Source organism: Podarcis vaucheri, assembly GCF_965113315.1.
Source record: "Podarcis vaucheri genome assembly, chromosome: 16".
In the NCBI taxonomy this organism is placed as follows: Eukaryota; Metazoa; Chordata; class Lepidosauria; order Squamata; family Lacertidae; genus Podarcis; species Podarcis vaucheri.
This window is the reverse complement of record NC_138754.1, coordinates 33185503-33212808: the sequence shown is the minus strand read 5'-3', so window position 1 is coordinate 33212808 and position 27306 is coordinate 33185503. Positions and strand designations below refer to the sequence as shown.

At 43.4% G+C, this 27306-nt stretch overlaps 1 protein-coding gene across 12 annotated transcripts in view; it reads left to right on the top strand.

Annotated features, from left to right (window-relative positions):
• FBRSL1 (fibrosin like 1) overlaps positions 1-27306 on the top strand; it is a 790067-nt gene that overhangs the window by 368822 nt on the left and 393939 nt on the right. For all 12 annotated transcript variants that reach the window (XM_082203023.1, XM_082203022.1, XM_082203027.1 and 9 more), the window contains exon 4: positions 7111-7146. In XM_082203023.1, the coding sequence (XP_082059149.1) occupies positions 7111-7146 (36 nt within the window). The remainder of the gene's footprint in view (positions 1-7110; positions 7147-27306) is intronic.

Genomic DNA, 27306 nt, shown 5'->3' with positions numbered 1-27306 from the left:
GCATCTTCTCCATGGAGCTTGTAGCTTAAAGTTGGATGAGGGAAGAGAAGAGTAAAGAGGAAGAAGCTTAAAATGCATGATGTCCCCTCAACTATATTATTTCTGGCAGGGATAGCCAACATGGTGCCGTTCAGCTGTTGTAGACTACAGCTCCCATCTGCTCAGTGGTCACAGATGATGGGAGTTGTAGTCTACAGCATCTGGAAGGCACCTCATTGACCACCCTTCTTAGGTGCTTTGTCCGACATTTGGTGGAAAGGTAGGATACATAGTTAACAAGAAAATATAAAAGTAAAATAAGGGCCACTTCATTTATTTATGTTCCTAGGCATATACCTAGCGGGTGGGATGTGGTTTGTCATGTAGGGCACTCCGGGATTAGTGCAAATTGGCCATATTGCAAGTGAATTTTAGGAGGGTGCTTCAGATATAAACAGTCAGTTGTCAAGACTGGGGCAACATTGTTGGATGCAACTCTCTGCTTCCTACGCAAGGTACTTGATTGAAAGCTGTGTCAACATTTTATTTGGGTATATTTCTTGATACCTAAGCACAGACTTCAATTTAGTTTAGCTTGCCTTTGCACACTAAATCACATTCCCTTTTGTTTTGCTTTTTTGTTTTCTCCCAGACACACAGTGCAAAAATACCTACATTGCATCTTATTATAAATGAAATAACTTGCCATAGCTGCTTGTAAAACATCAGCTTTGAAACCCCCGCAGTTCAGCTCTGCCTTTACTAGCAAGTTCTTTTCTCTCCCCCCCCCCCGCCCCCTCCAAATTGCAAGCAGAGAAAGTTGTTGGTTGTAGATCCCCCCCCCTTTAAGAAATTGAGGGGAGACCTTGTGGGTTGTTTTTTTTTTTAAAAAAGACCAAAATTACAGACTGAAGGGATGTCTCAAGAGCCTTGGTAATAGGATAATGAAGCCTTTTAACTCTTAAGTCCTCAGTGGGTCAAATTCAGCCCAGGTTGGTAAAATTACCAAAAGGCATCTAATGGCTCGTCTACATGAAAAGAACTGTTGGTTCCTTTATGGTGAGGTGTCTGCAGTTATGAAGGCGCCAGCACATTACACTTAATGGTAATTGGTACCTTCTCTACAGGAGGGAGGCCAGGAACCCTTTTGGTTAAAGAGGCTGAAGGAACATTTTGCACCTTAACTGCTGATTCTCTGAATCCTGGCAGATTGCAAGTCACTCCTGGGTTTTAGGTTTTATAGGCACTGGGATGAATGAGTGACATGGTTCCTTTCAAGAGAGGAAAATATGCATTAGACAGAATATTATTCACCCGGGTTGTTTGGTTCCTCTCTAGAGTTGCTATGAGAGTGGTGTGGGGCCTGATCATGAGAAAATGATTCCCATACTGCTTTGGTAATGCATGAATTGCATGGGTAAATCTAAAGAATGAATCAGGTTCCCCTCCCCTAGTCTGTGGCCCCATCTGCACCGTATACATTAAAAATACTATTATGCCACTTTAAACAGTAATGGCTTCCCCCAAAGAATTATGGGAACTTTAATTTGTTAAGAGTGCTGAGATTTGTTAGGAGAACTGCCCCCCCCCCATTCCCCTCACAAAGCTACAATTCCCAGAATGGTTTAACATCAGTTCTTCTTGCCAGGGAACTCTGGGAATTGTAGCTCTGTCGGGGGAATAGGGATGCTTTGAGGGAAGCCATGACTGTTTAAAGTGATATGCTAGTGCTTTAAATGTATCATACTGTTGGGGCCTGTGTCACTTTCTCATGTGGTCACCAGAGGTCCGCTCTGTCTTGTATGCAACATTGATCTTCAGATCATTTATTTTTAAAAATGCTTTAAAATACATAGGTTGATCTAACTAACTCAGAGTAGCTCATTGAAATTGATTATTTCGAAGTAAGTTGGATGCAATCCCATGTTTAAATGAATACTTTGTTGCAAATTATGCATTTTTTTTAAAAAAAATGACCTATGCACTGTGTTGGAATATTTGGGGAACTTTAGTCCAGGAATTGTGGATCAGGTCAGTTTGTTCTGGAATACACACAGATTGAATTCCTCAAGCGTCCCTTGGTAGTACTAATGGAAATAATTTTCCAGATCGTTTCTACCCAGCACATGCTTTTTCCTTTTGGATTGGCTTCAGTGTGGACTGCACTTTTTCTTTTTTTAAAAAAAGAACTTTCTGTAAAGCAAGCACACGTTTGTTTCAAAACTCGTCTGCGGCACTTGATGTGCAAGAAGAAGCATGTATGGGCTTTTCTGGAAGGAATCTTTGCTCTCAGTCAGTCCAACTGCTGGAAAAGGTTTTAAAGAGCTGGATCCACAAGAGTTCACCAGTTTTACTAGCTTTACACAGGCAATAACAAATCCTTTTCTAAAGGAAAGCATCCAGTGTTGAGTTCCAGGAAATGTTAATCTTAAACAGGGAAAATATATTCGTCTTCATAGGGAACTTTTACCTCGGAAAACTCCAAAGAAAAGTTGCATGTGTTGCAAAGTATTGTGCCAATTCTACCTTTTAAAGGGCTCTGCAGGCTGTGTTTAAAATCCCAGCAGGGAATTAGGAATGAAACAGCTGGATTTTGTCCTCCTCCGCTCCCCTCTTTTACTTAAACCTTGTAATTTCAGTCTTATATGTATTTGCTCAGAAGTAATTTCAACTGATTTAAGAACCACAATAGCCAATGACCCATCTAGTTCAGCATCTGGTTCTTACAGTGGCCAATGGGAAGTCCCGTTCTGTCCCGTCCCCACACTGTAGCCTGAAAATCAGAGCCATAATTGCCAGTACAGTTAACAAACTACAGTTCCCAGATTCTTTGGGGGAATCTAAGAGTCGGACACGACTAAACAACAACAACAATGTGCTTTAAATGTAGGGTGTGGATTAGGAATGGGCAATAACTGTTTTTCAATATCGCAATATATTACCAGCTAAACATCGCATTGTATCAATATATCACAGTATTCCTTTGTCCTCTCCCACAAAAGATAGTGATAGGCACCAACCTGTATCTCTTTAAAAGATAGTCCATGTAGAATAAAGCTGTGCTTATTAATACGGTATGTCTTTATGAGTATTAACTCTGAATACCACTTCCTGGAAGCCGCAGTGGGGAGAGTGCTTTTGTTCTGAGGTCCTTCTTTCAGGCTTCCCAGAGGCATTTGATTGACCACTGCTGGGCTTTGATGGGTCGCTGGCAGCAGGCTCTTCTTATGTTCTAGGGGTGTCTCATACATATTCAGTGTACATTTCAGTTTTGAGTGGCAGTCTAAAGAAGATTTAAGAACTTGGTTCAGCTTGCTGGCAACTTCATCTCCTTTTCTTAACCCCATCGACTAGTTGACTCCATCTGGTCATTCTTCTTCGCTGCATGACAGAAAAACCATGTCCATTTCGACAACATGAGTGAATATGACAAAATCAATAAAAACATTTTGGAACACTGCCATGTTGTAAAGTAGGTTTGGAAGGGAGGTGATGGGAATCTTGCGTTTTGACTAGACTTGTAAATAGCTGCATAATGGAACCTGTATTGGATATGTGTTAGCCTTGAGTGTTTGCTTTAATATCTTTTAAACAGGTCCAACCAGCAATAAACCAGGCTGACATGCTATTTCCTTTTACTCGCTCTCTGTCCTGTTAACCATTGATAGTTTTAAACTGAAGTGGCTGAAGTAAAGCGGAAATATTGCAAGGAACAAATCTTTAAAAGGGTTACAAATTCTGAATATTCAAAGCTGTCAGCTTGGAAGACAAACCAAACCAGGTGTTGAACTCTTACCTAGGCTGTAGCACTTGGGACTGCAGGGGGGGGGTGACATCAAATATTCTACGTAAAATGGGAGGTTTCTAGCCTCGCTTTCTCTTTGGCATGCAAGATTTCCCTCTTTCCCCAATGTGGCAGTATTCAACTATGCAGTTATTCTAATTACACTTTAAAGTGGACCAGCCCAGACAATAGTAATCTCCAGGGATTTTCTTTTTCCTCCTGGTGTAGGAGCAGAGTACTCTCAGTATGAGCTTCAATAGCCCCACAATTGTGCCAGTGTTATTCCAGTTCTTTAGCTGGGTCCCTAAATCTGGATGCTGGACTTGAAAATAGTTCCCTTGGTTCTGTGGTTTATTCAAAAGGTGGTTGTTCCTCACCTGGGTAACAAACAAGGTGGTGTAGAGGTGAATTCTTACCACAATCCCCCTCCCCTTTTCTTTTTAAAAAGGTGATGTTAGGTTAATATTAAATTTCATAGAATTGTAGAATTGGAAGGCACCCTGTCCTATGCAGCTGTCCTATGCGGGGGTTGGACCTGCATCCTTGGCATTATCAGCACCACACTCTAACCAACTGAGCTATCCAGTCATGTTACTTTCTACTGAAAAGCCCTAAAGCAATTTGCAAATAAAAGAAAATACAGCGGTACCCCGCAAGACGAACGCCTCGCAAGACGGAAAACCCGCTAGACGAAAGGGTTTTCCGTTTTGGAGGCGCTTCGCAAAACGAATTTCCCTATGGGCTTGCTTCGCAAGACGAAAGCCCATAGGGAAATCTCTGGGACAGCGGGGAAGCGCAGCGTGTCTTCCCCACTGTCCTCGGACCTCCTCCGAAGCCGGGCGGTGGGGCGGAGAGACCTCCTCCCGCCGGCAGCCTTCGGAGCATCCTTCCGAAGGCTGGCGCTTTAGAAGTGCTCGGGGAAAGCAGCGCGCTTCGCTGCTTTGCCCAGAGTGCTTTTAAATGCGGGCGGCGGTGAGGGAATCCCTTGGCCCCCCGCCGGACTTCCCGAAGCTCTTTTGAAGTCCAGCGGGGGTCCAAGGGATTCCTTCCCAGCCGCCCGCGTTTAAAAGCACTCCGGGGAAAGCAGCAAAGCGCGGCGCGCTTTGTTGCTTTCCCCGGAGTGCTTTTAAATGCGGGCGGCTGGGAGAGAATCCCTTGGACCCCCGCCGGACTTCCCGCAGCTCTTTTGAAGTCCGGTGGGGGGAGAAGGGCTTTTCTTCCCACCGCCAGCCTTCAGAACAGCCTTCTGAAGGCTGGTGGTGGGAATAAAAGCCATTCTCCCCCCGCCTGCCTACAGAAGAGGTTCGAGGAAAGAGGCGAAGGAGCACTGCCCCTTCACCTCTGTCCCCGGAGCTTGCCGTTCTCCTCCGGGCTGCCTTCAGAAGAGGTCCGGGGACAGACTGTCCCCGGACCTGGTCTGAAGGCAGTCTCCATAGGAACGCATTAATTGATTTTCAATGCATTCCTATGGGAAACCATGCTTCGCAAGACAAAAAACTCGCAAGACGAAGAGACTTGCGGAACGAATTAATTTCGTCTTGCGAGGCACCACTGTATAATTCAGTCAAACCTCGGTTCTTGAACAGCTCCGTTTTCGAACCTTTCGGCTCCCGAATGCCGAAAACCCGGAAGTAAATGCTCCGGTTTTCGAACGTTTTTCAGAACCCGAACTTCTGACACAGCTTCCACTTGAGAGCAAGAAGCTCTTGCAACCAATTGGAAACCGTGGCTCAGTTGTCAAATGTTTCGGAAGTTGAACTATCTTCCAGAACAGATTACGTTCGACAACCGAGGTTTGACTGTAATAAAATTACACACACGAAATAAAATCAGTTAGCAATAGAATATAATATTGTTGGTATTGCATAAATGCCCAGAAAAATAAATGATTGTGTCCAGTGTTTGTCCTACTCAGAGTTTTTTGTTGTTGGCATCTGTCTGTCTCAAAAGGATTGTGCCTCCTGGGGCAAAGTCAAACTGCTGGAGAATCACAGCGTCCACTGTGACTACAGAGACCAGTAACTCATAACTACTGCCTCCCACATTGTTTTTGCTGTGTTAATAGCTCCAGAATGACCTCTCTGGGGCACAAACCTGGGCAATGTATATGGAGGACCTGGGCTGGCCATATGACAAGACCCCCCTCTCAGCCTCACTGATGTAGTCCAAAGGAAAGTAGAACAATGCATTTGACACCATCTTGGCTGCCGGAAAGAGACATACAAGAAGTCATCCAACTGTCTTAGGGACTCCACTTGAGATTTGTGTAGAGTTTACTCCTAAGCCTTTTCTTTTCCTGAAGATGTCCCACAAGGCAGTCCTAACTAACTTAGGTCTGTGAATTTTAATAGGGCTAGTGAGTAGGCCTTAATTGGATACAACTCATAAATGGGGTTGGTGCCAGATGGGTAGAAGCACCTTTAGCATAAGTTGTACAAGGATTGTAGTAACTGGAAACATGGAAAGGGTTACTATAGGGATTGGGCCTGAACTATAGAAGCGAGTAGGAGGTCCCAAATTAGATCTGTAGTCTATAGAATGCCCCCAATCCAGTATCTGGTTTCACAAATGGGAATGATCTTGGGAGAGCGAGAATGCACGGTACCAGGCTAGAATTAATTCAGTATAAGGCAACCCATTATATGCTAACCAGCTCCCCACAGTGATAGATTTTAAAGGAAGCAGCCTCCTATTGAGTCAGTCCATCACTGTTTTCTGTACCAGGGGTAGGGAACTGTGGCCTTCCAGATTTTGCTAGACTACAACTCCACACAACCTCGCCATTGGCCATGTTTACTGGGGCTGATGGGAGTTAAATGAAACTATAGGGCCATAGATACCCTACTACCTCACCTGCACTCATTGGCAACAGCTCTCCATGGATTCAGACAGGGGTCTATCTAAGTTATCTACCTGGGTATTGAACCTGGGACCATCTGAATGTAAAGCATATGCTCTACCACTGAGCCATGAACTTACATCTCCTATTGCCTAGGAAAGACCTGTAGCTGAGGCTTCATTGCTGTGAACTGTAGAAGATGATCACTTGGCTAGATGAACCAATGACCTTACTATGTAGAAGTCTGCTTTATGAAGCTATGCATGTTCAAGGGCTATTGGGCTTGCTTCATTGGCAAAACCTGAGTCTGTCTTCAAATGAGACCTGCATGTAAATCTGCATCTTTTTACAAGTGTGGGGTGATTGGCAGCAGCATTCCTGGATCTTGATAAGAGTTACCTAGGAAATGGCACTTTGCAATTGCATGGAGAGGGAAACTTGCAATTTTTCGTGACATTACGCATAACTCCCTTTGTTACTTACACTGATGTACCTTTTCTTTCCACAGAGTTCTGCTCAATCACTTTCAGGAAAAGGTTATTCGGTAAGTCACCTTATAGCTAATTATTCGATTTCACTTCTATCGCTGTTTGATTGTGGAAGATTACATTACCTGTTACATGTTCATCTACGCTGTGGGAATACAGAGCATGCAAAAGAGGCTTTGAGAAAAGCGCAGCCACATTGCTAAACCGCCTCTCTCTGCATGACAGAGTATTAAAACAGTTTGTTTTCTGAACCTCTCCAGTTTTATTGTTCTGCTTTTCCATTCATGCAAACCATGTATCTACAAATCCAAAGATCACAGATTGCCTGCAGCATACCTTTGACTTTCTCAGTGTAAGGCCAAACCAGCCTTTTATTGTCCCATTTTGCCACGTTACATTTTATGTCCAGTTGAACATATGCACATACGTTTGACTGTAATGTTGGCTTCACCAGCTCATATGAATTCTCTCCAACTCCAAAAATGGAGAGGAAAGAATCAGTCAAATGTGATGGAGTTCCCTTGAATTTGTTTTTGCCTGAAAGTGCTTGTACAAAGATGTTTTCTTTCCTGAAAGTAACAGCACTTACAGCCTACAACCCGGACTTGTTATTTCTGAAACAGGCTTGCTTCAAAACTATTGGCTTATTTCAGACATAATACTATTTGATATTTGATTTTTTTAAAATATATTTTTATGAAAGATTTCTTGGTTTACAAAAGTATGCGCAATGTCTCTTTTTTCAAGTTACATTTTCTACAGATCAGTTTCATTTGTTGAGACATTAGTGTTAAAGTAGGAAGAAAATGGGGAAAGATGTGGAGGGGGGCATGGTGAGTGGGGTGGGATCGGGTGGCAATTCTACTTAGTGTCTGTGTGGGGTTTGTGTAAGCATCAATTGTGTGGGTCCTCTTCACTATTCGCTTGTATTCCTTTGGTAGTGAGAGAGGTTGGCGTTGGCCTAGGGTGTGGTTGTTTGTTTGTGATTGGCTGTGGTGAACTTTGTTTTCATGTGTGAGTGGGGTGGGTGTGTTTTTCTGGATCAGGTTAGCCAGATTGATTTATTAAACCATAGTTTAGTGTTAAGTGGACGAGTCTTGGGGTTGTGTACTCAGCCCTCTTGCAATCTAGTGTTCTTTGATCCTGAGTTGTTTCAACAATCCACAGTTTCTCTAAATTGTGGGTGGGGAACCTGCGGCTTTCTAGAGATTTTTGTACAACACCTCCCATCATTCCTGACCATTGGCCATTCTGGCTGAAGTTGATAGGAGCAGGAGTCGCTATTCCAGATTTAAACTAACCAGAGTCCACGCCTCAGTTTGTATGAAACAACAGACACTGGGTGGTTTCAAACAGGAAACATATACTTCTGTTCTTCTCACAGCCACTGTAGAGCAGGAGGGGAAGTGTATGGGCCTGGGGCAAGCTACTACTCTCGTATGGTCCAGTGTTATGTGCAGAATGGGCCATAAAATCAATCTTTTATGAAGGGCAGAATAAAAATACATTTAGATAAACATTCTGACTTTCAGATTTTTGACTTGCCAAATGTGCAATGCCATGTGATAAAACCAAGTTCAAAAATGTTTGCAACAACAACATTCATAAATATCTGGCCATCAACTCAGAGTTGCCATAGTGTGATTCTGGGGCTGTTCTTGATTCTTTTATTCCTTAAAAAAAAAAGTAAAAGAGCACTCTGTATCCAGGTAGATTGCTACTGAACACATACTTACTAAGTAAATAAATAAATAGTGGTGTAAGAACAAGGTAGTATTCTGTAATTCCACCTATACAGCTGGAACTGTCTTCGCTTCTACCTGTATTTTGTAAAATTGCTGTGGGTGGTTGCTCATTCAGAGGGAAGGGATGAGATGGTTTGAAATCATAATTGCCAGATAAAGCAAATATTGTCTGGGTTTTTACTTGTGCTTCTGAATCTTAATTTTGATCATAGTAGCTTTCTTAAAAAGAGAAGGAGAAGTGAATAGCACTGAACGAAGTGAACCAAAGCTGACTGCCAAATAGCATCAGACAAGTCCTGTCTCCTTTTGACTGCTCTCACTGAAGCCTTAAATTAATTCCCTTGCCAGTGTGAAAGAGAAAGAGAGAAGGAAATCTTAATTCATTTTAGCATCTCTAATTGCCAGTAGTAACTATGGTTGCAAAAGCTGTAACTGGAAAAGGTTTTTTACAATTCGGGGTACATATTTCAGATGGCCAGTGCTTGGAATGATGCCTGGATGGACTATCTTTGTATGGTGAACGGCAGCAGCACAACCTCTCACAGTGTCACTCATCATTAAGTGTGGTTTTGAATGTTTTTAGAGAATTCTTGAGTCTGGCGGGAATTTTTAAATCATTGTGTCTACCAGGGAAACATTCAAGCTTATCTCCTGATTTTTTTATTTGGGTGGGGGATGGCTTTTTTCCTCAAGCACCAATTGCCAACAGTATGCAAAGCAGAATAATTGTGGTCAGGTTCTCAGTTTATGTTTGAGTGAATAAAGTAAACCTTTTGCCTTGGGCTGGTAGTGAGAAGTGTGGGAAAAACAACTCCACTTGTAGAGTCTCTCTCTCTCTCTCTCTCTCTCTCTCTCTCTCTCTCTCTCTCGTGTGTGTGTGTGTGTGTGTGTGTGTGTGTGAAAGAGAGAGAGAGAGAGCTTAATGGAAAAAGGTCAGAGGCCTTGCCACCACCCTGGTGTTAATAAATCATGGGCAGGCATTTTTATCTCCCTTCATGAGAAGTTCCTTTTGATCCGCCGAACAAACAGGCATGTAGAAGTATAGAGCTGTTTATCTGAAAGCCACTGGAGTTCTGATAAGTTTGTTTCTTGATTGCTGGGCTATAAAGAGATTGAGTAATAAGCACTGATACCTCAAACTGTGGTCTGTAGAGATTCCACACACCCACCCAACGTGGGCTGTGAGCACTAGGGTTCACCCATCGCCTGAGCATAGTGTGTGTGTGTGTGTGTGTGTGTGTGTGTGTGTGTACTTCCTTGATGCAAAAAAAGGCATTTCATAGGCCTGAAAATGTTCTGCCAACCCATAAAACATTTCCTTTTTCATACTGGGTCTTTTTTTATTTGTCCTGATTTTTGTTTTGTTTTGTTGCTTTTGTTTTCATTGGTTTTAAGCAGCTGTTTTGGTGATACTTCATTTCAATAAGAGTGTGATCCTTCTTGTTGATTATGCAGTTCAATTGGCCAAGAATCACATAGCTAGTATGGTGATGTCACAAAGCCAAGTCAAAGTGAGGGCCCTCACTTGGGAATAGGTGAATATTTTAATATAATTTTGCAGTCCCTCTCTCCAAAAATTGCAAAAATTGATATTGTTTCCAAGGGGGTAAACAATTTCACATAACAATCCCCTCATCACCACCACTTCCTTTCCCACAACTTCCATTGCTTGTGAAATTAGAATTCAGCATCAATAAGGAACCTGGTAAGTTTCTGCAAGGTAGGAAGAATTCAGTTTGTGTGTGAGTGTGAGGGATTTAAGATCATAGATTGCTTCCCCCTCACCACCTGCCATACACATTCTTTCTTTTATTTTCTACATGAACTAGTGTGTGTAAATTTGTTGTTACTAATCTCAGCCATGGGGCTGTTTTGAATAGTGATGAAAAATAATAAAGGGAAATGTGCCCGGTTCATCTTCTGTGAAAAAGTACATCATTTGTCCCACTGTCTGCTGTGGCAAAATTACATAACTTGCTGAATTTGCCTAACTAATCACATAACATACATAAATTAGATTGTTATCACGTTATTCCATGTCATTCATTTCAATGTAAAGGGAATGCAATGCACTTGTGATCCAGAAGCTACTGTTATTGCATCATTATTGCTGACAGGCGTGAGACACTTCAGCATGTAACACCTGTGCTCAGAGACTACACTGGTTGCTGATTTGCTACTGGGCCAAGTTCAAGGTGTTACTATTAGTATATAAAGCCCTTAACAACTTTGGACCTGTTCACTTGCGAGATTGCCTTATCTCATATCTGTCTACTCAACTGCTGCAGTCTTTGAACTGGCACTGTTACAGGTGCCTCAGAATACATGATCCACATTTCTCAGAAATCAATATTTTAGTGTGGCAGCACTCACCCTCGCTGCCATAAAGAGGAGACTGAGAGCAGATATCTTCAGATATCTAAGGGGCTGTCACATAGAGGATGGAACAAGCTTGTTTCCTTCTGCTCCGGACGCTATATGACCCAAACCAGTGGATTGAAGTTAGAAGAAAGGAGATTCCAACTAAACATCAGGAAAAACTTTCTGACAGTAAGAGCTGTTCGACAGTGGAACACACTTCCACGACAGGTGGTGGACTCTTCTTCTTTAGAGGTTTTTAAGCAGAGGTTGGATGGCAATCTGTCATGTATGACATAGTTGAGATTCTAGCATTGCAAGGGATAGACTAGAATAGATGACCCTCAGAATCCCTTCTAACTCTACAATTATATGATGCCATGACATCTGGCAGGTCTCTTCCATGTGCCCTTTTCATTGCCTGCTATCCCACCTGAGATAGCTCAGTCAGTAGAGCATGAGACTCTTAATCTCAGGTTTGTGGGTTTGAGCTCCATGTTGGGCAAAACGATATCTGTATTACTGGGGGTTTGACTATATGAACCTCATGGTCCCTTCCAATTCTACAGTTCTATGATTCTATGAAAAACATATGTTTAGGCAAGCCTACCCAGATATGTAGAATGTTGGCATGTGTTTTAATTTGATTTTAATTATTATTTGAAAATTTTAATGGTTGTATTGATAATTTTATTGTTTTGTTCTTTTTGTAAATTGCTTTGAGTTTTTTATTTATTTCTTGCAATCAAGCAGTATATATATTTTATGCATTAGATAAATGTCCATTATCACAGTCAGCTGGAGGCTCCCAATTGCAGCATTCCTGGTTTAACACATTCAAAGCCGGTCCTATTTATTATATATTGTACCATTGCAATGTACATTGTAACTGTACACTGAAATGTGTAAAGCAATATTTGTTGCTGTTGAAATATGGAGTGGGATAAACAGGACCATTAAGTCCAGAGTCTAAAACTACCCACCTCCACCGTTAGGTCTGAGAGGTTGAGAAACTGCTGGTGTACACAATGTGTTGCTTCTCCATTAAACTACCTTCTGCCTGATCATGGGCCAGCTGTTGAGAAAGCTGTTTACTTCTGGAGTTTGGCACCATTTCTAAATGGATCTGTCATAAGGCAAGAATCCATTATTTCTCTGATGCCGCCAGGTCTAACTACCATTCAATTCCATAAGGAACTCTGAAGATAATACAGGGGGGTTTATTCTTCTGATATTTTGGAGTTAGGTTCATTTTTTGTTTTTGTTTGGGTTCTATTTTTATTTTTTTTTTGTCTCCTTAAGTACCAAGCCACTTTTTAAACAGTGGCATTCTCAAGTTCCCTAAAATATGCTTCTTCTTGCCAGACATTACCTGCAAGAAACGTAGCATAAAATGTAGAACTTGAGGTTAATCCCAGTTACACATGCAACTTTTGCAGTTCTACATGATGTGGCCTGTCTGCATTTCGCACCGAGCCAGATGAAAAATATCATAATACAAATGTACTTATTTATTTTATATAACTAATTCATATATTGCTTCATAGTTCAACAAAAACCTCTAAGTGGTTTACAAATCACAAGAAAAGGGAATCAGTATAAGAAATTAAAAACAAAAACAAATTACACATTCAAAATCAAACAAATTACTAATAATCATAATTACACACTTTAGTTAACATAATAAATATATCTAAACAATGTACAGAAAAAACCTTGTTGTTTAATTGTGTCCGACTCTTTGTGACCCCATGGACCAAAGCACGCCAGGCACTCCTGTCTTCCACTGCCTCCTGCAGTTTGGTCAAACTCATGCTGGTAGCTTCGAGAACACCATCCAACCATCTCGTCCTCTGTCGTCCCTTCTCCTTGTGCCCTCCATCTTTCCCAAAGATGGAGAAAAAGTTAAATAAAGCACGTTCGACAAGTCTTTCTGGAGAGATCACTCCAGCTGCAGGTAGCCAGGAAGAAAAAGGCAACATGTCAAAATCTGAGCAGATTGTTCTTGTTTAGTCGTTTAGTCGTGTCCGACCCTTCATGACCCCATGGACCAGAGCACGCCAGGCACTTCTGTCCTCCACTGCCTCCCGCAGTTTGGTCAAACTCATGCTGGTAGCTTCGAGAACACCATCCAACCATCTCGTCCTCTGTCGTCCCCTTGTGCCCTCCATCTTTCCCAACATCAGGGTCTTTTCCAGAGAGTCTTCTCTTCTCATGAGGTGGCCAAAGTATTGGAGCCTCAGCTTCATGATCTGTCCTTCCAGTGAGCATTCAGGGCTGATTTCCTTAAGAATGGAGAGGTTTGATCTTCTTGCAGTCTATGGGACTCTCAAGAGTCTCCTCCAGCACCATAATTCAAAAGCATCAATTCTTCGGCCATCAGCCACCTTTATAGTCCAGCTCTCACTTCCATACATCACTACTGGGAAAACCATAGCTTTAACTGTGTGGACCTTTGTTGGCAAGGTGATGTCTCTGCTTTTTAAGATGCTGTCTAGGTTTGTCATTGCTTTTCTCCCAAGAAGCAGGTGACTTTTAATTTCGTGACTGCTCCTTCATGGATCACTGCCTTGTCATGGCGAAGGGGCTTGAATAACTCAGAGAAGCTATGAGCTATGCTCTGCAGGGCCACCCAAGACAGACAGGTCATAGCCGAGAGTTTAAATGTGATCCACCTGGAGAAGGAACTAACAAGCCACTCCAGTATCCCTGCAAAGAAAACTCCATGGACAAAAACAACAGAAAAAACCTAGGAACCACAAAAACCATCAAAGCATGCATCAAAATTCAGTGTGATTACACTATCATAAAATACAGTATATCATCAAATACATATATTTTTTTAAAAAAATCTAATACAGTCACCAAAACCATTTAGCTTGCACATTCACACTATGCAAAGTACACATTCACACTACACAAAACTAATCCATACACACACAACCCCCACATTCACAATAACTTTAGTCTCCTTGTACCCACCTTATCACTCCATCCACTCAATTCTCACTTCAGTGAAACACCTCTTTACACACATTGCGAACTGATATACATAAAGGTGCTTTGTTGATTTCTCTTCCAACTCTGCTTTGTTGCTCCTTCCCAAAATGCAATCTCTGTGCATCCTCAGTGCCTATAGGGATTGCCTTTAGGGGAGCCAGGCAAACAAATCTTAATCCAGAAAAGACTAAAGTAATGTTTGTTTGTTTGTTTAAAATTGTATCACATTTTTCTTTTTTTAAAAAAACAAAAAATAAACCCAGTTCCTCTAGCAAAAACAGAATCGATAAACGACAGAAACAATAAATAAATAATATAACCCACCACCCCCCAGCAATACAATGCCGCTCAAATCATGCTTGTCTTAGAAAAGTAACTGCATAACTTAGAAGTATAACTTGATAAGGCCCAGCATGCTCTACCATTGAGATATGGCCTTCCCCTAGGAAGCAAGCAGCCAGGAAACAAAAGCTATTGGGGAAGAGAACCCAGGTAGCAATATTGGGCATTGGCACTGCACTCCTTGCTCTCGATAGGACAGTCTGGTGTCGCTATACGCTATTAGATACTGCTTGTATAGCCTCTACAGGGGAACCATAAAGACTAGGAGAAGCAGAAGCTCTGAGGCTGCTGCTGTGTCCCAGGCCTGGTGCCAGGCGGAGTGTTCTCTGCATTATGCAAGTAGACATGTGGACCCTGCTACGTCTCTCATAAAGTATATTTTTGGTTTATTGGTTGCATTAATTCTCTTTCAAAATAACCTCCCTCTGTTTCCAATTAAACTGTGTTCTGCTTTTAATAATGATCAGTTGTCCCATAAATTGTCACTCATCCCCAAAATCACACACACAGACACACACACACACAGAGAGAGAGAGAGAGAGAGAGAGAGAGAGAGAGAGACTCTCCCCTTCCCCTTCCCCTTCCCCTTCCCCTTCCCCTTCCCCAAAACTGGGTATCTACATCAGTCTCAGCATTTTGAGGCATTGCTAAAAGGCTGTTTCGCTGAGGCAGATGCTTCTGCCGGTAATAGATATACAACACACACACTCCTTTGTTTATTATGCCTGAGCATAATTGGATGATTTTGATTTACATAAACCTACAAGTTTTCATGCAAATGTAGCCTTTCTGACATGGTGATCTTCTTGAAACCCTTCAAGGCGTGGATGGTATGTGACTCCTCTTCTGATTTCTTTTTTTTTAACCACATCATTTTAAAGGGAGGACGTTAGGGCAGGGAGAGGGGAACCTCATCTGTAAGCTGTCTATAAAGAAAGCTACTATGTTAAGACAAGCACATCTTCACAAAGGCTTCCAAAATTCATTGCTGAAGGTTTGCTGTGGAAATAAATAGCTCCAATGATGGTTGTCTAGTCCAACTTCTAGCAATGTAGGCATATTTTGCCCAAAGTGGGGCTCGAACCCTATGACCCTGAGATTAAGACTCTCATAGCAGAGAATAAAAGCCAAGGCCTGGAAAGGACACCAATTTGCATGTACTAATTTGTATATATAGAGAGTGGTATTCAGCTAAGCTGTACTCAAAGCAGACCCATCAAAATTAATGAGCATGGCTAAGTTAAAGGTAAAGGTAACGTGACCCCTGACCGCTAGGTCCAGTCACGAACAACTCTGGGGTTGCGGTGCTCATCTCGCTTTACCAGCCAAGGGAGCCGGCGTACAGTCATGTGGCTAGCATGACTAAGCCACTTCTGGCAAACCAGAGCAGTGCATGGAAACGCCATTTACCTTCCCTATTTATCTACTTGCACTGCATGCTTTTGAACTCCTAGGTTGGCAGGAGCATGGACCGAGCAACGGGAGCTCACCCCATCACAGGGATTTGAACCGCCAACCTTCTGATTGGCAAGCCCTAGGCTCTGTGGTTTAACCCACAGCGCCACCTGCGTCCCATGGCTAAGTTAGGTCCATTAATTTGAGTGTGTCTGCTCTGAGTAAAACTTAATTGAATACCAGCCATAGATGCAACTTTAGATATACTCACTGCTGTTTAAATAGAAATGCAATACATCTCAGTGATCTCACCAGAGTGGAGGTGACTGAGACCAAGTGAATTTGCATGCCTGCTCAGTCTGCTGATGGGCAGCTTCAAGGCCGCCCTTCTTTTCCCTTCTTGTTGTTATTTATCTTAAAGCCAAACTTGGGCCAGACAGCCCTTCAAAATGAGGAATTATTTAAATAGAGGGTTGTGCTCTGTAAATTAAAATGCATGGGGGTCGGCGCTTATCTGACCTCCTATCACAGGTATTGCCGCAGCTTACCAGGAGGGTAGGTGCAAATAAACTGGTGGGTCAATCAGATCTTCCCAATGGTGTGTTTGCACCCTGCTGAATGTGCCTCTGCCCATCTCCTCATAAGCTGCAGCAACAATGCTTATAATGGGAGGTTGCTTAAGTGCCACCACTTCGCCCTGCTGGTACTTACTGACAGCCACCTTACCTTTCCTTGACAGTAGGTGGAAAACTTACGAGGATCCTATTCCTCTAGAAGCTCTTACTGCACCTGCCCCCCCCCCGAAAAACACAGAATGGAAAGCCTTGGCAAACATGGCTTTCTTCTTAGGCGGGCTGTGTGAAGGGTGGTATACCTTGACAGATGTCTATATGAAGAGACAGGTGTTAAGCTTAAATTGTTGTAGAAAGCACCCTGTTTTGGAAAGAAGGCCCTCTACATGGACCTAAAGTATGTGCTCATGGGAGTAACAGCAGTAGCCAGCACACTCCTGATTGGAGAGATGTTTATTCACTTCAGCTGTGTCCACTGTAATTTGTTAATCTTTTTTCATATTTGTATTTCATCCCCTATCCATTTGCTGTGCATCTTAGCTGCTCTCTAAGCAAGTGTAACCATAGTTTCTGGCCTTCATTCTCCCTCTTAAGTTCTCTCCTAGCCCCAAAAGAAAATAGAAAAGTTGTGGTTAACAGAATTTGCAGGAACAAACGTATTTCCACACCCAAACCTTTCTGCTAAGGTAGAAAGGGAAGCCAGCAAACTTGCCCCCATCAAACAGGTACGGTTGGGTCAGTGCTGTTTTTAACACCACTGCGTATATGCCAATTCCCATACACTGTTAGTTCAGGCAGTGCACGTTAATACCTGCCTCAAATCAATGCTGACCTTTGAACAAGTGCTGGTGCAGGCACAGACTCTGAGAATGATGTGTCTTACTTGTGTGTGTTGCTTGCCCTCTCTCTTTCTCTCCTAAACAAAAGCATTACAGGAAGCAGAGGAAGCCCTCCTTTCTCAGCAAGCCAGCACTGCTATTTGATGTTGCCTCTAAAGCAGGCTCAGGTGGGGTTAGCTGAGGCTTTGTGTTTCCCCATTTATTTCCTGCTGTCCAAAGTCCGTGTTGTCAACGTGAGCTATGACCACCCAGGCAAAGGTTCTTAGTACCTAGCTTCTTTTTCTGCTAATGACGCAAAGGCAGCCGTGGCCTTTTCGTTGTACACATGCTGTGACATACTCATAATAGAAAATTAACATGTGGGGGTGCCATGCTTTGCTAGTTTTTGTTCTGTATTTTGCTTGTCCCTACCACCACCACTTCAGTTTCTCTGTGTTCATTAAAGTTGGAACAACACTGGACAACAGCAGCTGAGGTTGAGCAGAAAAGGGGTAAATGGTGTGCTGTGTTGGCCTATTTAACTATGAAATGAAAAGGTTGCAAGAACAAGGGAAATACCAGAGGCAGAGACTCTTGGGGAAGGGCCATAGCTTACTGGTAGAACATTCTATGTGCACACAGAAGGTCCCAGCTTCCAATCCCTGGCAGAACCCTGTCAGTTTAATTACTGTTCAGTGTAGCTCAACCAACAGTCTGCTTTGTATACATTATCTAGTTGCAATTCTCACACCTGTAGGTGTTTAGCTCAGTGGCAGAGCAACTGCTTTGCATACAAAAGGTACAATGTTCAACCTGTGGCATCTCTAGGTAGAACTAGGAATGTCTGCTGCCTTAAACCCTGGAGAGCCATTGGAGTGTAGACAATACTAAACTAGATGGACCCATAAAGCAACTTCCTATGTTTCTGTGCACTGGATTTGTACCGCAAAGGCCAAAAGGAACATCTAGACTGTTCAGTAAGTGCATGAGCAAAGGATGCCCATCATTTCCATGTGCTAAGATAGTTTCCTCATATATGAGAATCAGAGTGGAATAATAATACAGTTTCCCTGGGGAAACTACAGGTGTCTTGCTATTTTAGATTACTGCAAGTACAAAAAAAATGATATGAATGAGAAAGGTAGTAGATTTGTCACATATATGAAAAGAAGGTTCCTGAGATTTAGGCTGCATGAGCACCATACATTTAAAACACCCCCCCAAAAAAAAATATCCTGGAAAATGTAGTTTGTTAATAGTATCAGGAGAGCCAGTTACCTGTTGAATCTACAGAGAGCCGCACTAAGATTCGTTTTTACTGAGCTGCGTTTTCAAGCTATACATTGGACCCAGGAGGCGATTCTCACCTTATCGAACATCCAGGAAAGATATCTCTGCGTGGCAGAGAAAGTCCCATGGTAAACGGTTCAGTGACTCATAAAGTCACCCTTTTTGCTTTGGTGGCCTAAAAGATCAGAAAGAAGGCATAACAGTGAACTGGGCAGGAGACACAGAGATCTAAATAGAGACTTTAATTTGTGGCACAGCACCCCTTTTGCTTCTATTTCTTTTGGTTTCAGATTTGGCATGGCCAATGGCTAGTACAATAAAGTTATTTGGATTGGATTGGTATCAGGAATTATAGTTTAGAGAGCTGCATTTCCCAGGATTCTTGGGCAAGGGGGTTGCTTAAACGTATGGTGTCCCACAAATGTTAGAAGAATGCTGGAATGAAGTTATATGGCTTTACCAGAAATGTTATAAAGAATTAAGTAAAGATAGATTGTTAATGGGTCAAAGTGGAAATTTAAGGTTAGATTGTGTTAAGATAAATTATAGAACAAAAATTAAGAAAGATGGAAAGGATTTGCTGAAATAACTAATTGAACAAGAATACAAAAAAGGGAGGGGTGAGGAGGTCGATGATACAAGTAAATGAAAGGTAGAGATATAGAGATATTGGATGTGTTTTTTAAATGTTTTTGCTTTTCTTGTTGTTTTGCTGCATTGTTTTTTGTTTTTTGTTTTTATTTTTGATGTATTGTAAACTTTTTATTGTTTCTTTTTTTCTTTTTTCTGTAACTATTAAACTTTTAATAAATATCTTTTTAAAAAAAAAAGTATGGTGCCCCACATATGCATGATGTGGCAATATTGAATCAGAGTCATCATAAACATCACATCTATTCAAAAGTGCCCCCCCCCATCTGTAGTTTGAAGGGGATTTATTCTAACCACCTCATTCCTCTTTATTTTTAGACTCAGACTGAGCTAAGATGGCTGGGTAGAACACACAGTTGAATTTCATGCCAGTAGTGCCAAGACTTGGAAAGAAAGGGAGTCACTAGTAGCAGGTTAAGTTAGTTAAATACTGCATATTTTATAATAAAAATGTACACTATTTATGTACACTTGTTTTACATATAAGAAAAAAACTAATGAAAACAAATGCTTAAAGCAATCACAGCAGAAGTGTGTATAACAACAACAACAACAACAACAACAACAACAACAACAATTTATTATTTATACCCCGCCCATCTGGCTGGGCTTCCCCAGCCACTCTGGCGGCTTCCCAAAAAAATATTAAAATACTGTAATACATCAAACATTAAAAGCTTCCCTAAACAGGGCTGCCTTCAGATGTCTTCTAAAAGTCTGGTAGTTGTTGTTCTCTTTGACATCTGGTGGGAGGGCGTTCCACAGGGAGGGCGCCACTACCGAGAAGGCCCTCTGCCTGGTTCCCTGTAACTTGGCTTCTCGCAGTGAGGGAACCGCCAGAAGGCCCTCAGTGCTGGACCTCAGTGTCCGGGTAGAACGATGGAGGTGGAGACGCTCCTTCAGATATACTGGACCAAGGCCGTTTAGAGCTTTAAAGGTCAGCACCAACACTTTGAATTGTGCTCGGAAACGTACTAGGATATCATATACGATATCCCATATACGAAACATATGGGATATCATAGAATCAAAGAGTTGGAAGGGACCACAGTGGTCCTCTAGTCTAATCTCCAGCAATGCAGGAATATTTTGCCCAACATGAGGCTCGAACCCACTGAGATTAAGAATCTCATAGCAGAGTAATTAAAAGCCAAGGCCTGCAAAGGACAAGATAGAGCTTTAAAAGTAAGCCACCAGCATTTTGAATTGTGCTCATAAATGGGTCAGGAACCAGTGGAGCTCTTTAAATGTTGGTGATACAGTAAGCTCGTGACTTACTTGCCTTTAACTTCTGCACATTCAGCTTTACGTGTGTGGCAATAAAATAAAATAAAATAAAAGGGATACAAAAGGGGTGGAGTTCCAGGACAAATGACTTTGGCAATCTCACCCACCATTGAACCTAATGTGTTTTGACAAAACATGATTTTGGCTTTAGGTGCAATCTCCAGAACATAACCCCTGCACAAGTTGTGGGCTGACTGTATGTGTTCCCTGTGCTTGATCCCAGTTAGTAGCTCGATAGCTGTGCTTTGGACAAACTGCAGTTTCTGGCCAGCCTTCAAAGGAAGTCCAATGCACAACGCATTGCAGCAGTCTTCACCTGGAGGTTGCCAGAACATGGATGACTGTAACCAGGCCCTGTGTGTCCCAGTGGGGCTACACCTTGACACAAGCAGCTTTGGCTGATGAAAGGCAGTACAGTGGTACCTCGGGTTACATATGCTTCAGGTTACATACGCTTCAGGTTACAAACTCTGCTTACCCAGAATTAGTACCTTGGGTTAAGAACTTTGCTTCAGGATGAGAACAGAAATCGTGCTCTGGTGGCGTGGCAGCAGCAGGAGGCCCCATTAGCTAAAGTGGTGCTTCAGGTTAAGAACAGTTTCAGGTTAAGAATGGACCTCCAGAACGAATTAAGTACTTAACCCGGGGTACCACTGTACTGTATATGTCACTAAGGCCACTTGACTTCTAGCACAGTGTTTCCCAACCGGTGTTCCGCGGCACACTAGTGTGCCGCGAGACGTTGCCTGGTGTGCCGTGGGAGGGAGGCGGGCAAGTCGGGCGGCAAGAGGCGGGGCAGCGGCGGTGAGGATCCGCGTCGAGCCGGGGGCGGCTCCGCGGTGGTGGTGCCAAGGTTTCTCTCTCCATTCTCCCCTCACACACACACACAGGAAATAACACAGGATCAGCTGACAGGACCCGGCCAATGGGGCGGCGGCGGGGCAGCGCGCGCAAAAGGGAGGAGCGCGAGGCGGCGCAGGGCGGGAGGGCGGCGCATTGCGCGTGCTCAAACCCGCCCTCCGAGGCGCAGAGGGGAGCTGGGCAAGCGCCTTCTTCAACCACGCGCTCGTTTAAAGAGGCAGTGCCCGGGCGGAACAGAACTCTGTGCCTCTCGCCTAGGGATGAAGGCGGGCACCGGCTTAAGCCAGTAGTAGCCTAATAATGCATTAACTTCCGTGGGACTTCCAAGTAAACACAGTAGCCCAGCGCCTCCCTCCCCAAAAGGAGGGGGAATTACAGCAGCGCAGGCGACTCCTGCGTCTCCCCGATATTTAAGGCTGCCATCCCTCGTGCACACTTACGCGGGAGCAAAACCCCGTGAACAAACTAGGGCTTACTCCAGAGTAAATACGTGTAGGATCTGGCTGCAGTTGTACAAGAAGAAGCAATTGATAACATTTTCTATCTCGCGCTTCAGCCGGAAATGCTGCTACCACAGTTTCCAGCCCCTATTGCTTCCCTTTCACTATATTATCTCCCCTTCCCACCCCCCACCCCGCTGGCCCGCCAAGGGATGGGGGGTTGTGAGCAGAATCATAACGGGTTCAGTCAGAGGCAACGGCTTGAGTTGTCCAGATCACGGCTGGCACCAAAGGGTGGCGAGGTCTGGCCCGCCATCCTAACCCACTCATGGTTCTCCTATAGGTGGCACTCAAGGAAATTAGAATTTGGAGGCAGCCCAAAAGAGTTCTTCCTGCCTTTTCCAGGTGAAGGGGGGGCACTGCCTAGAACCCACTCTGTTTAAATTTCTCGTCTCCTGTCTCACCAGCTGCTGCTGAAACACGAATGTTTACTCATTTTTTTAAAAAGCATTAAAATGCCTAAGCAAACAGAGGCCCTTACCAATAATATCAGGTTCCTGGCTGTATAGCAGTGGCAAGATCCCAGGGCAATGTGTCTCCTATTAAAACAACACTGTGATAAGCAACGCCCTGCTATGAAGCCATAAAAAAGGTAAGACAAATCCTCAATGCAGGCTCATTATTAATCCAGCTTTTCAACCTCCCCACTGGATACCACATACTGGATCTACTTAACCAAGTCCCTGCCATTCACTGATTCCCACCCCCCTTACTCCCAGGCAGCGAAGAAATTAATTCTCCCCCACACTTGGCGCCATTTTCATCTACACATGCAGCAGAGTAAGTTGACCCAGAATAGTACCAATTCAGATGGCAGATGGGAGAATGACAGTGCTGAATGCTTTCCCATGTAGAACAGTCCCTGCAAATAAAAACCTAGCATATTTGGAAGAGGGATGCTAGCCTAACCATTACCTTCTATGCTGTTAATATTTTTTTATATTTTTTTACATAAGTAAAAAGTGACCTTTCCCCATCTGGCATGGTGGTGTGCCTCGAGATTTTTTTCATGAAACAAGTGTGCCTTTGCCCAAAAAAGGTTGGGAAACACTGTTCTAGCAACAGTGCATTCAGTGTATGGGGTTGAAAGTAGGGATGTGAAACACTACACCATGTTGGGAGTGCAACAGCAGGGATCATTCAGCTGCAGCTTAAGGGTTAATTCTCTTATCAGTCAGCTAACCATGGGGTTGGGTTGAGGTATTGCTTATAGCAACCAGGCAGAGTGGGAGGGTCTTTCTGTTAGGATTTTTATCCACCCAAGCTGCTCAGGCGTTTTCCCAACACTTTCACATGCTCTGATTGGCTGCGTAGTGCTGTGCTTTCCCTCTCTATGGTTGGCTGAATATCTCCCTGCTATGTACAAGGCCTGAAGTAAAAAAGACAAAAACTTCTCTGTTACTTTCTCCTCAAGTTATACAGTTTCAATTTGTTCAGTTTCCTCGGGATTTTCACTCTAGTCTCCCGTCTGCATTATTTAAGTGACTTTGCTGACATGCCACAATTCATCCCCACTGCATCTTCACTTCCTGCTGCTAACCATCCTATGTTGAAATGGCTCACATTATTATCAGCTGTGAGGCTCACAAGCATGGCAACCAGGAAGCCGAACAGCTGTTTGGTTACTGTGAACCCCATTGTTTGGAAAAACGAATATTCTGGAGCTGCCAGGCTGAGTTCATGAGACAGCTCTTATTGCCAGCTTCAAAAAGCTAGTCTAAGCTTTCCCAGCAACTGCTTGTAGCTGTTGTGCTCACAATTGTCCTCCAATTACAGCTGCTGCCTCATCTTTGCAGCCCATCCCTGGGCAACAGTTAAAAGAGACATTGCGGTTTCATAAAGCTATTTTTTCAACTGGGGTTTTTTTTTTTTTTTTTAGCTCTTTGGTAAAAATGTTGTTCATTAACAGAATGGCTTCACAACCAGCCTGCTGGCGTGGAAAAAATCCCCCTGAGCAGTGAAGCCAGGCAAAATGCTGAATGGAACACTGCCCTACCAACCTCAGTCTGCCCTTAATCACTTGCCCACCTGCCTGCCTTCTTCCTTCGAACCAGCCCAGGACATGGCACTGCTTGTCAGCTTCCTCTTCATTAGTCTTAGTGTTTTCCCCTTATATAAATAAGAGTGGATGATGGAGACAAAATTAGAATTAGTTAGATCTGCTTTCCATTGGCAGGTACCAACTACTGTTGGGCTTCAGTTCCTGCCTTCTTCCACCTTGCCAGCCACAATGGGCACCAGCCACCACTGCCCCTGAGCTGCTTTCATTTGCACCCACAACATTTTAGTTTGTACACTCTTTCCTTTGGCGTGCCACAAGGGTGCTTGCAGCTCCAGGGTCTCTTTAAAACCCAAACTCATTCATTACCCTGAGAGAAACCCCCCCCCCAAAAAAAAACCCTTTAAAACCCAAACTCATTCATTACCCTGAGAGAAAAAGTGGAGGATGGTGGGAGGAGTCCTTGCACATAGCTATATTATTAACCTCATTCTTTAGCATCAAAAATTTTTATCTAGGGAAAGATGCTGAGCTTTGTATTCCTGCTCTGCTTGCATCTCTCGCTCACCTTTCAAGCACATTAGTTTTGTAGGTCTGGAGGCCTTTCCAGAATTTAAATATATGTGTGAACAATTTTACTTAGAACAATCCAATTGTACAAGTCACATCTTTGTTTATTTCTTCCTGCAGCTTCTCCCAATAATTTTTGTGTCCGAGTTTCTGATTTTTTGAAATTGTTGTCTTCCACATTTTCTCTTGCATTTTCCAGCTGGGATTTACGGTGCAAAGGGAAGATGTAATAGTCAAGATGCTACTAAAAACAAGCTGGTCAGGCATGAACAGAAGTGAGGAGTAAGTCACAAGAGAGCTGTTTTGATACTACACATTTTCCTCCTTGTTAAATCACCAGCTTTCCTTCCCTCTAGGTTCTCACAAAGGGCTTGTTGTTCACCCTCAGGAGACATAGCCTACAGTAACAAGTCTGCTACTCAGGATGTATATTTAAGAGTCGAGTTGGATGTAACAATCTCAGTAAGAGTCACGACATGACTCTTCTCATGAAGTATGAATGCAACTTTGCTACTTGCCTTACATGCAAACTTGACCACTGGTGCAACTCTGAGCCTTGCCCCCCAATTGTGCTTCAGGCTGCCTGTTTGCTTTCTTATACCAGGTATGTTGCCTATTTAAGAAGATCCCTGTGGATCAGACCGAAATCTCATTTAGTCCAGCATCTTGTTCTATGGGAGGCTCAAAAGCAGGACCTAACAGCACACCCTGCCCTGCTTGTAGTTGATGTTGAGAAATACCCTTCCTCCAACAATGGAGGTAGAACTAGCCATTGGTAGACTTATCCTCTGTGAAATTGTCTAATCCTTCTTTAAAGCCATGCAAATTGGTGGCTATTGGCAGAGAACAGTGGGGTTGCTGTTGTTTTCAATAATCACACACCAAATGTATTTTTTTAAAAAATAAAAAATAACTTTTTTAGGCATGGGGAGAGACTTTCCGGAGCAATGGTGTGTTTGGGAAATGAATGCAGAGTTGACAGTGCAATCCTATTTGTGACTACTCAGATGTAAGCCACTGTTGAGTACAATGGGACTTATTCCCAAGTAAATGTGTGTTGAAAGCTAATTTCACCCAGGTCCTATGGTTCCATTAAAGAGGATAGTACACACACACACACACACACACACCCGCAGCACATGCAAAATGCCACCTCCTCCCTTGTGTATAGTCTCAGCTACCAGCCTTCACCAACCTGGTGCCCTCTAGATGTTTTGGACTACAACCCCCAGGCTTGCCCTGCTGGGACACTCCAGGCACTTTGAGTACTTGGGTCATGTAAACAATTGGGAGTGGGGGGGTGCGCCAATACTATCTCCACTAAGATGCTAGTTTCCTCCCTCATCTTATTAGGGACAGTTTACACTGAACTACATACTTGAAAATAATTAGCAGTGCAAAGTTTACTCACTTTGAATTTCCCCTGTGGATTTTATTGAGTTAAACTAGATGGATGATTGATGATATATCCAGATTGCTCTGCTTTGAATACAGTTTTGCAACATTTTCCGAAGTGTGGTGAACTGCAAGCATTCCAGAGACCACTTAGACCTGTGGTCTTCAGCTTTTTTAAAAATTCAGATGTACTTTTAACTGCAACAGTCTACAATGAGCCCTTTCTTTCTTTCTTTCTTTCTTTCTTTCTTTCTTTCTTTCTTTCTTTCTTTCCTTCCTTCCTTCCTTCCTTCCTTCCTTCCTTCCTTCCTTCTCTCTCTCTCTCTCTCTCTCTCTCTCTCTCTTTCTTTCTCTCTCTCTCTTCCACTTCCTTTTGAAATTTCTGCCATTTCTCTCTTCATGCAGCCCAGTTATGATTTCAACAAAAACATTTGGTTGCATGTGCTTCAGCCTAATTCCAAACTGGACTGCAGCTAGGGATCGAGTCCAAGTGCAGGCTGGTGAGGATCAGAAGGGCAACAGGCATGGTCAAAAATGGACTAGGGGTCACACACTGAATCAGGCAGATGAGGATCAAAAGGCCAGAGGCTAGTGTGGAATCGGAGCTAGGGAAAAATTCAAGTTCCAAGACAGCAATAAAAGGTAAAGGGTGGCCAGAGACAGATGTTAGGTCAAAGCTAGGCAGGCTGGGTTTTATTTTTCACTGTAAGGACTAAATCTGCGACAAATTTTTAAAGGGTTGTTTTGGTGCAAAACAGGGAGTACCCCCCCAAAAAAAAAGTTTCTTGAAAGACACTCTGCACACATTTTTGCACTGTTTTGCTCTTGTTTGTTGCCCTTTTCATTTGTCAGTCAGTAGATTTTATTGTTTATAGCCAGTAGCCATCACTATAGCCCCTTTCAGTTGCTTTGACTTCCCCCGCCACCCGTTATCTGTATGATCCCACTGATCAGAGAACATGTATCTAGCATGATGATGTCACAGCACCTCCCAGTGGCGTAGGAACCCTGGTGACACCCGGGATGGGTACACACGCTATCGAAGCACACAACTCCATAGGGTGGAGCATCCTGGGGGCATGGCGCACCTCTGGAGCTGCCTCCCTCCCTGGTCCCCTCCACTTGGAGGGCAGTCAGGGGGACATGACGTGCGTGCACGCTGCCTGCAAAAGCAGTGCGGGGCTGAGGTGTTGTGTTCCTCCCAGGCACCCTTCTTCTGGAGGGCAGCTGAGGGGGAGGTGACAGGTTAGGGGCTGGAGGGCCCTGCACCTTGGGGTTTGGTGTACCACCCCAAGGTAAGTGCCATCCAGTGTTCCCTGCCCTTTTCGTCGCCGCCCCCCCCTTTCTCTGCTACTGCTGCTACCTAGCTAATCATGTCCTGTGTATGTGATGAGACATCAGGCCTTGGCCTAACGCAGAGATGCACTGTGGCT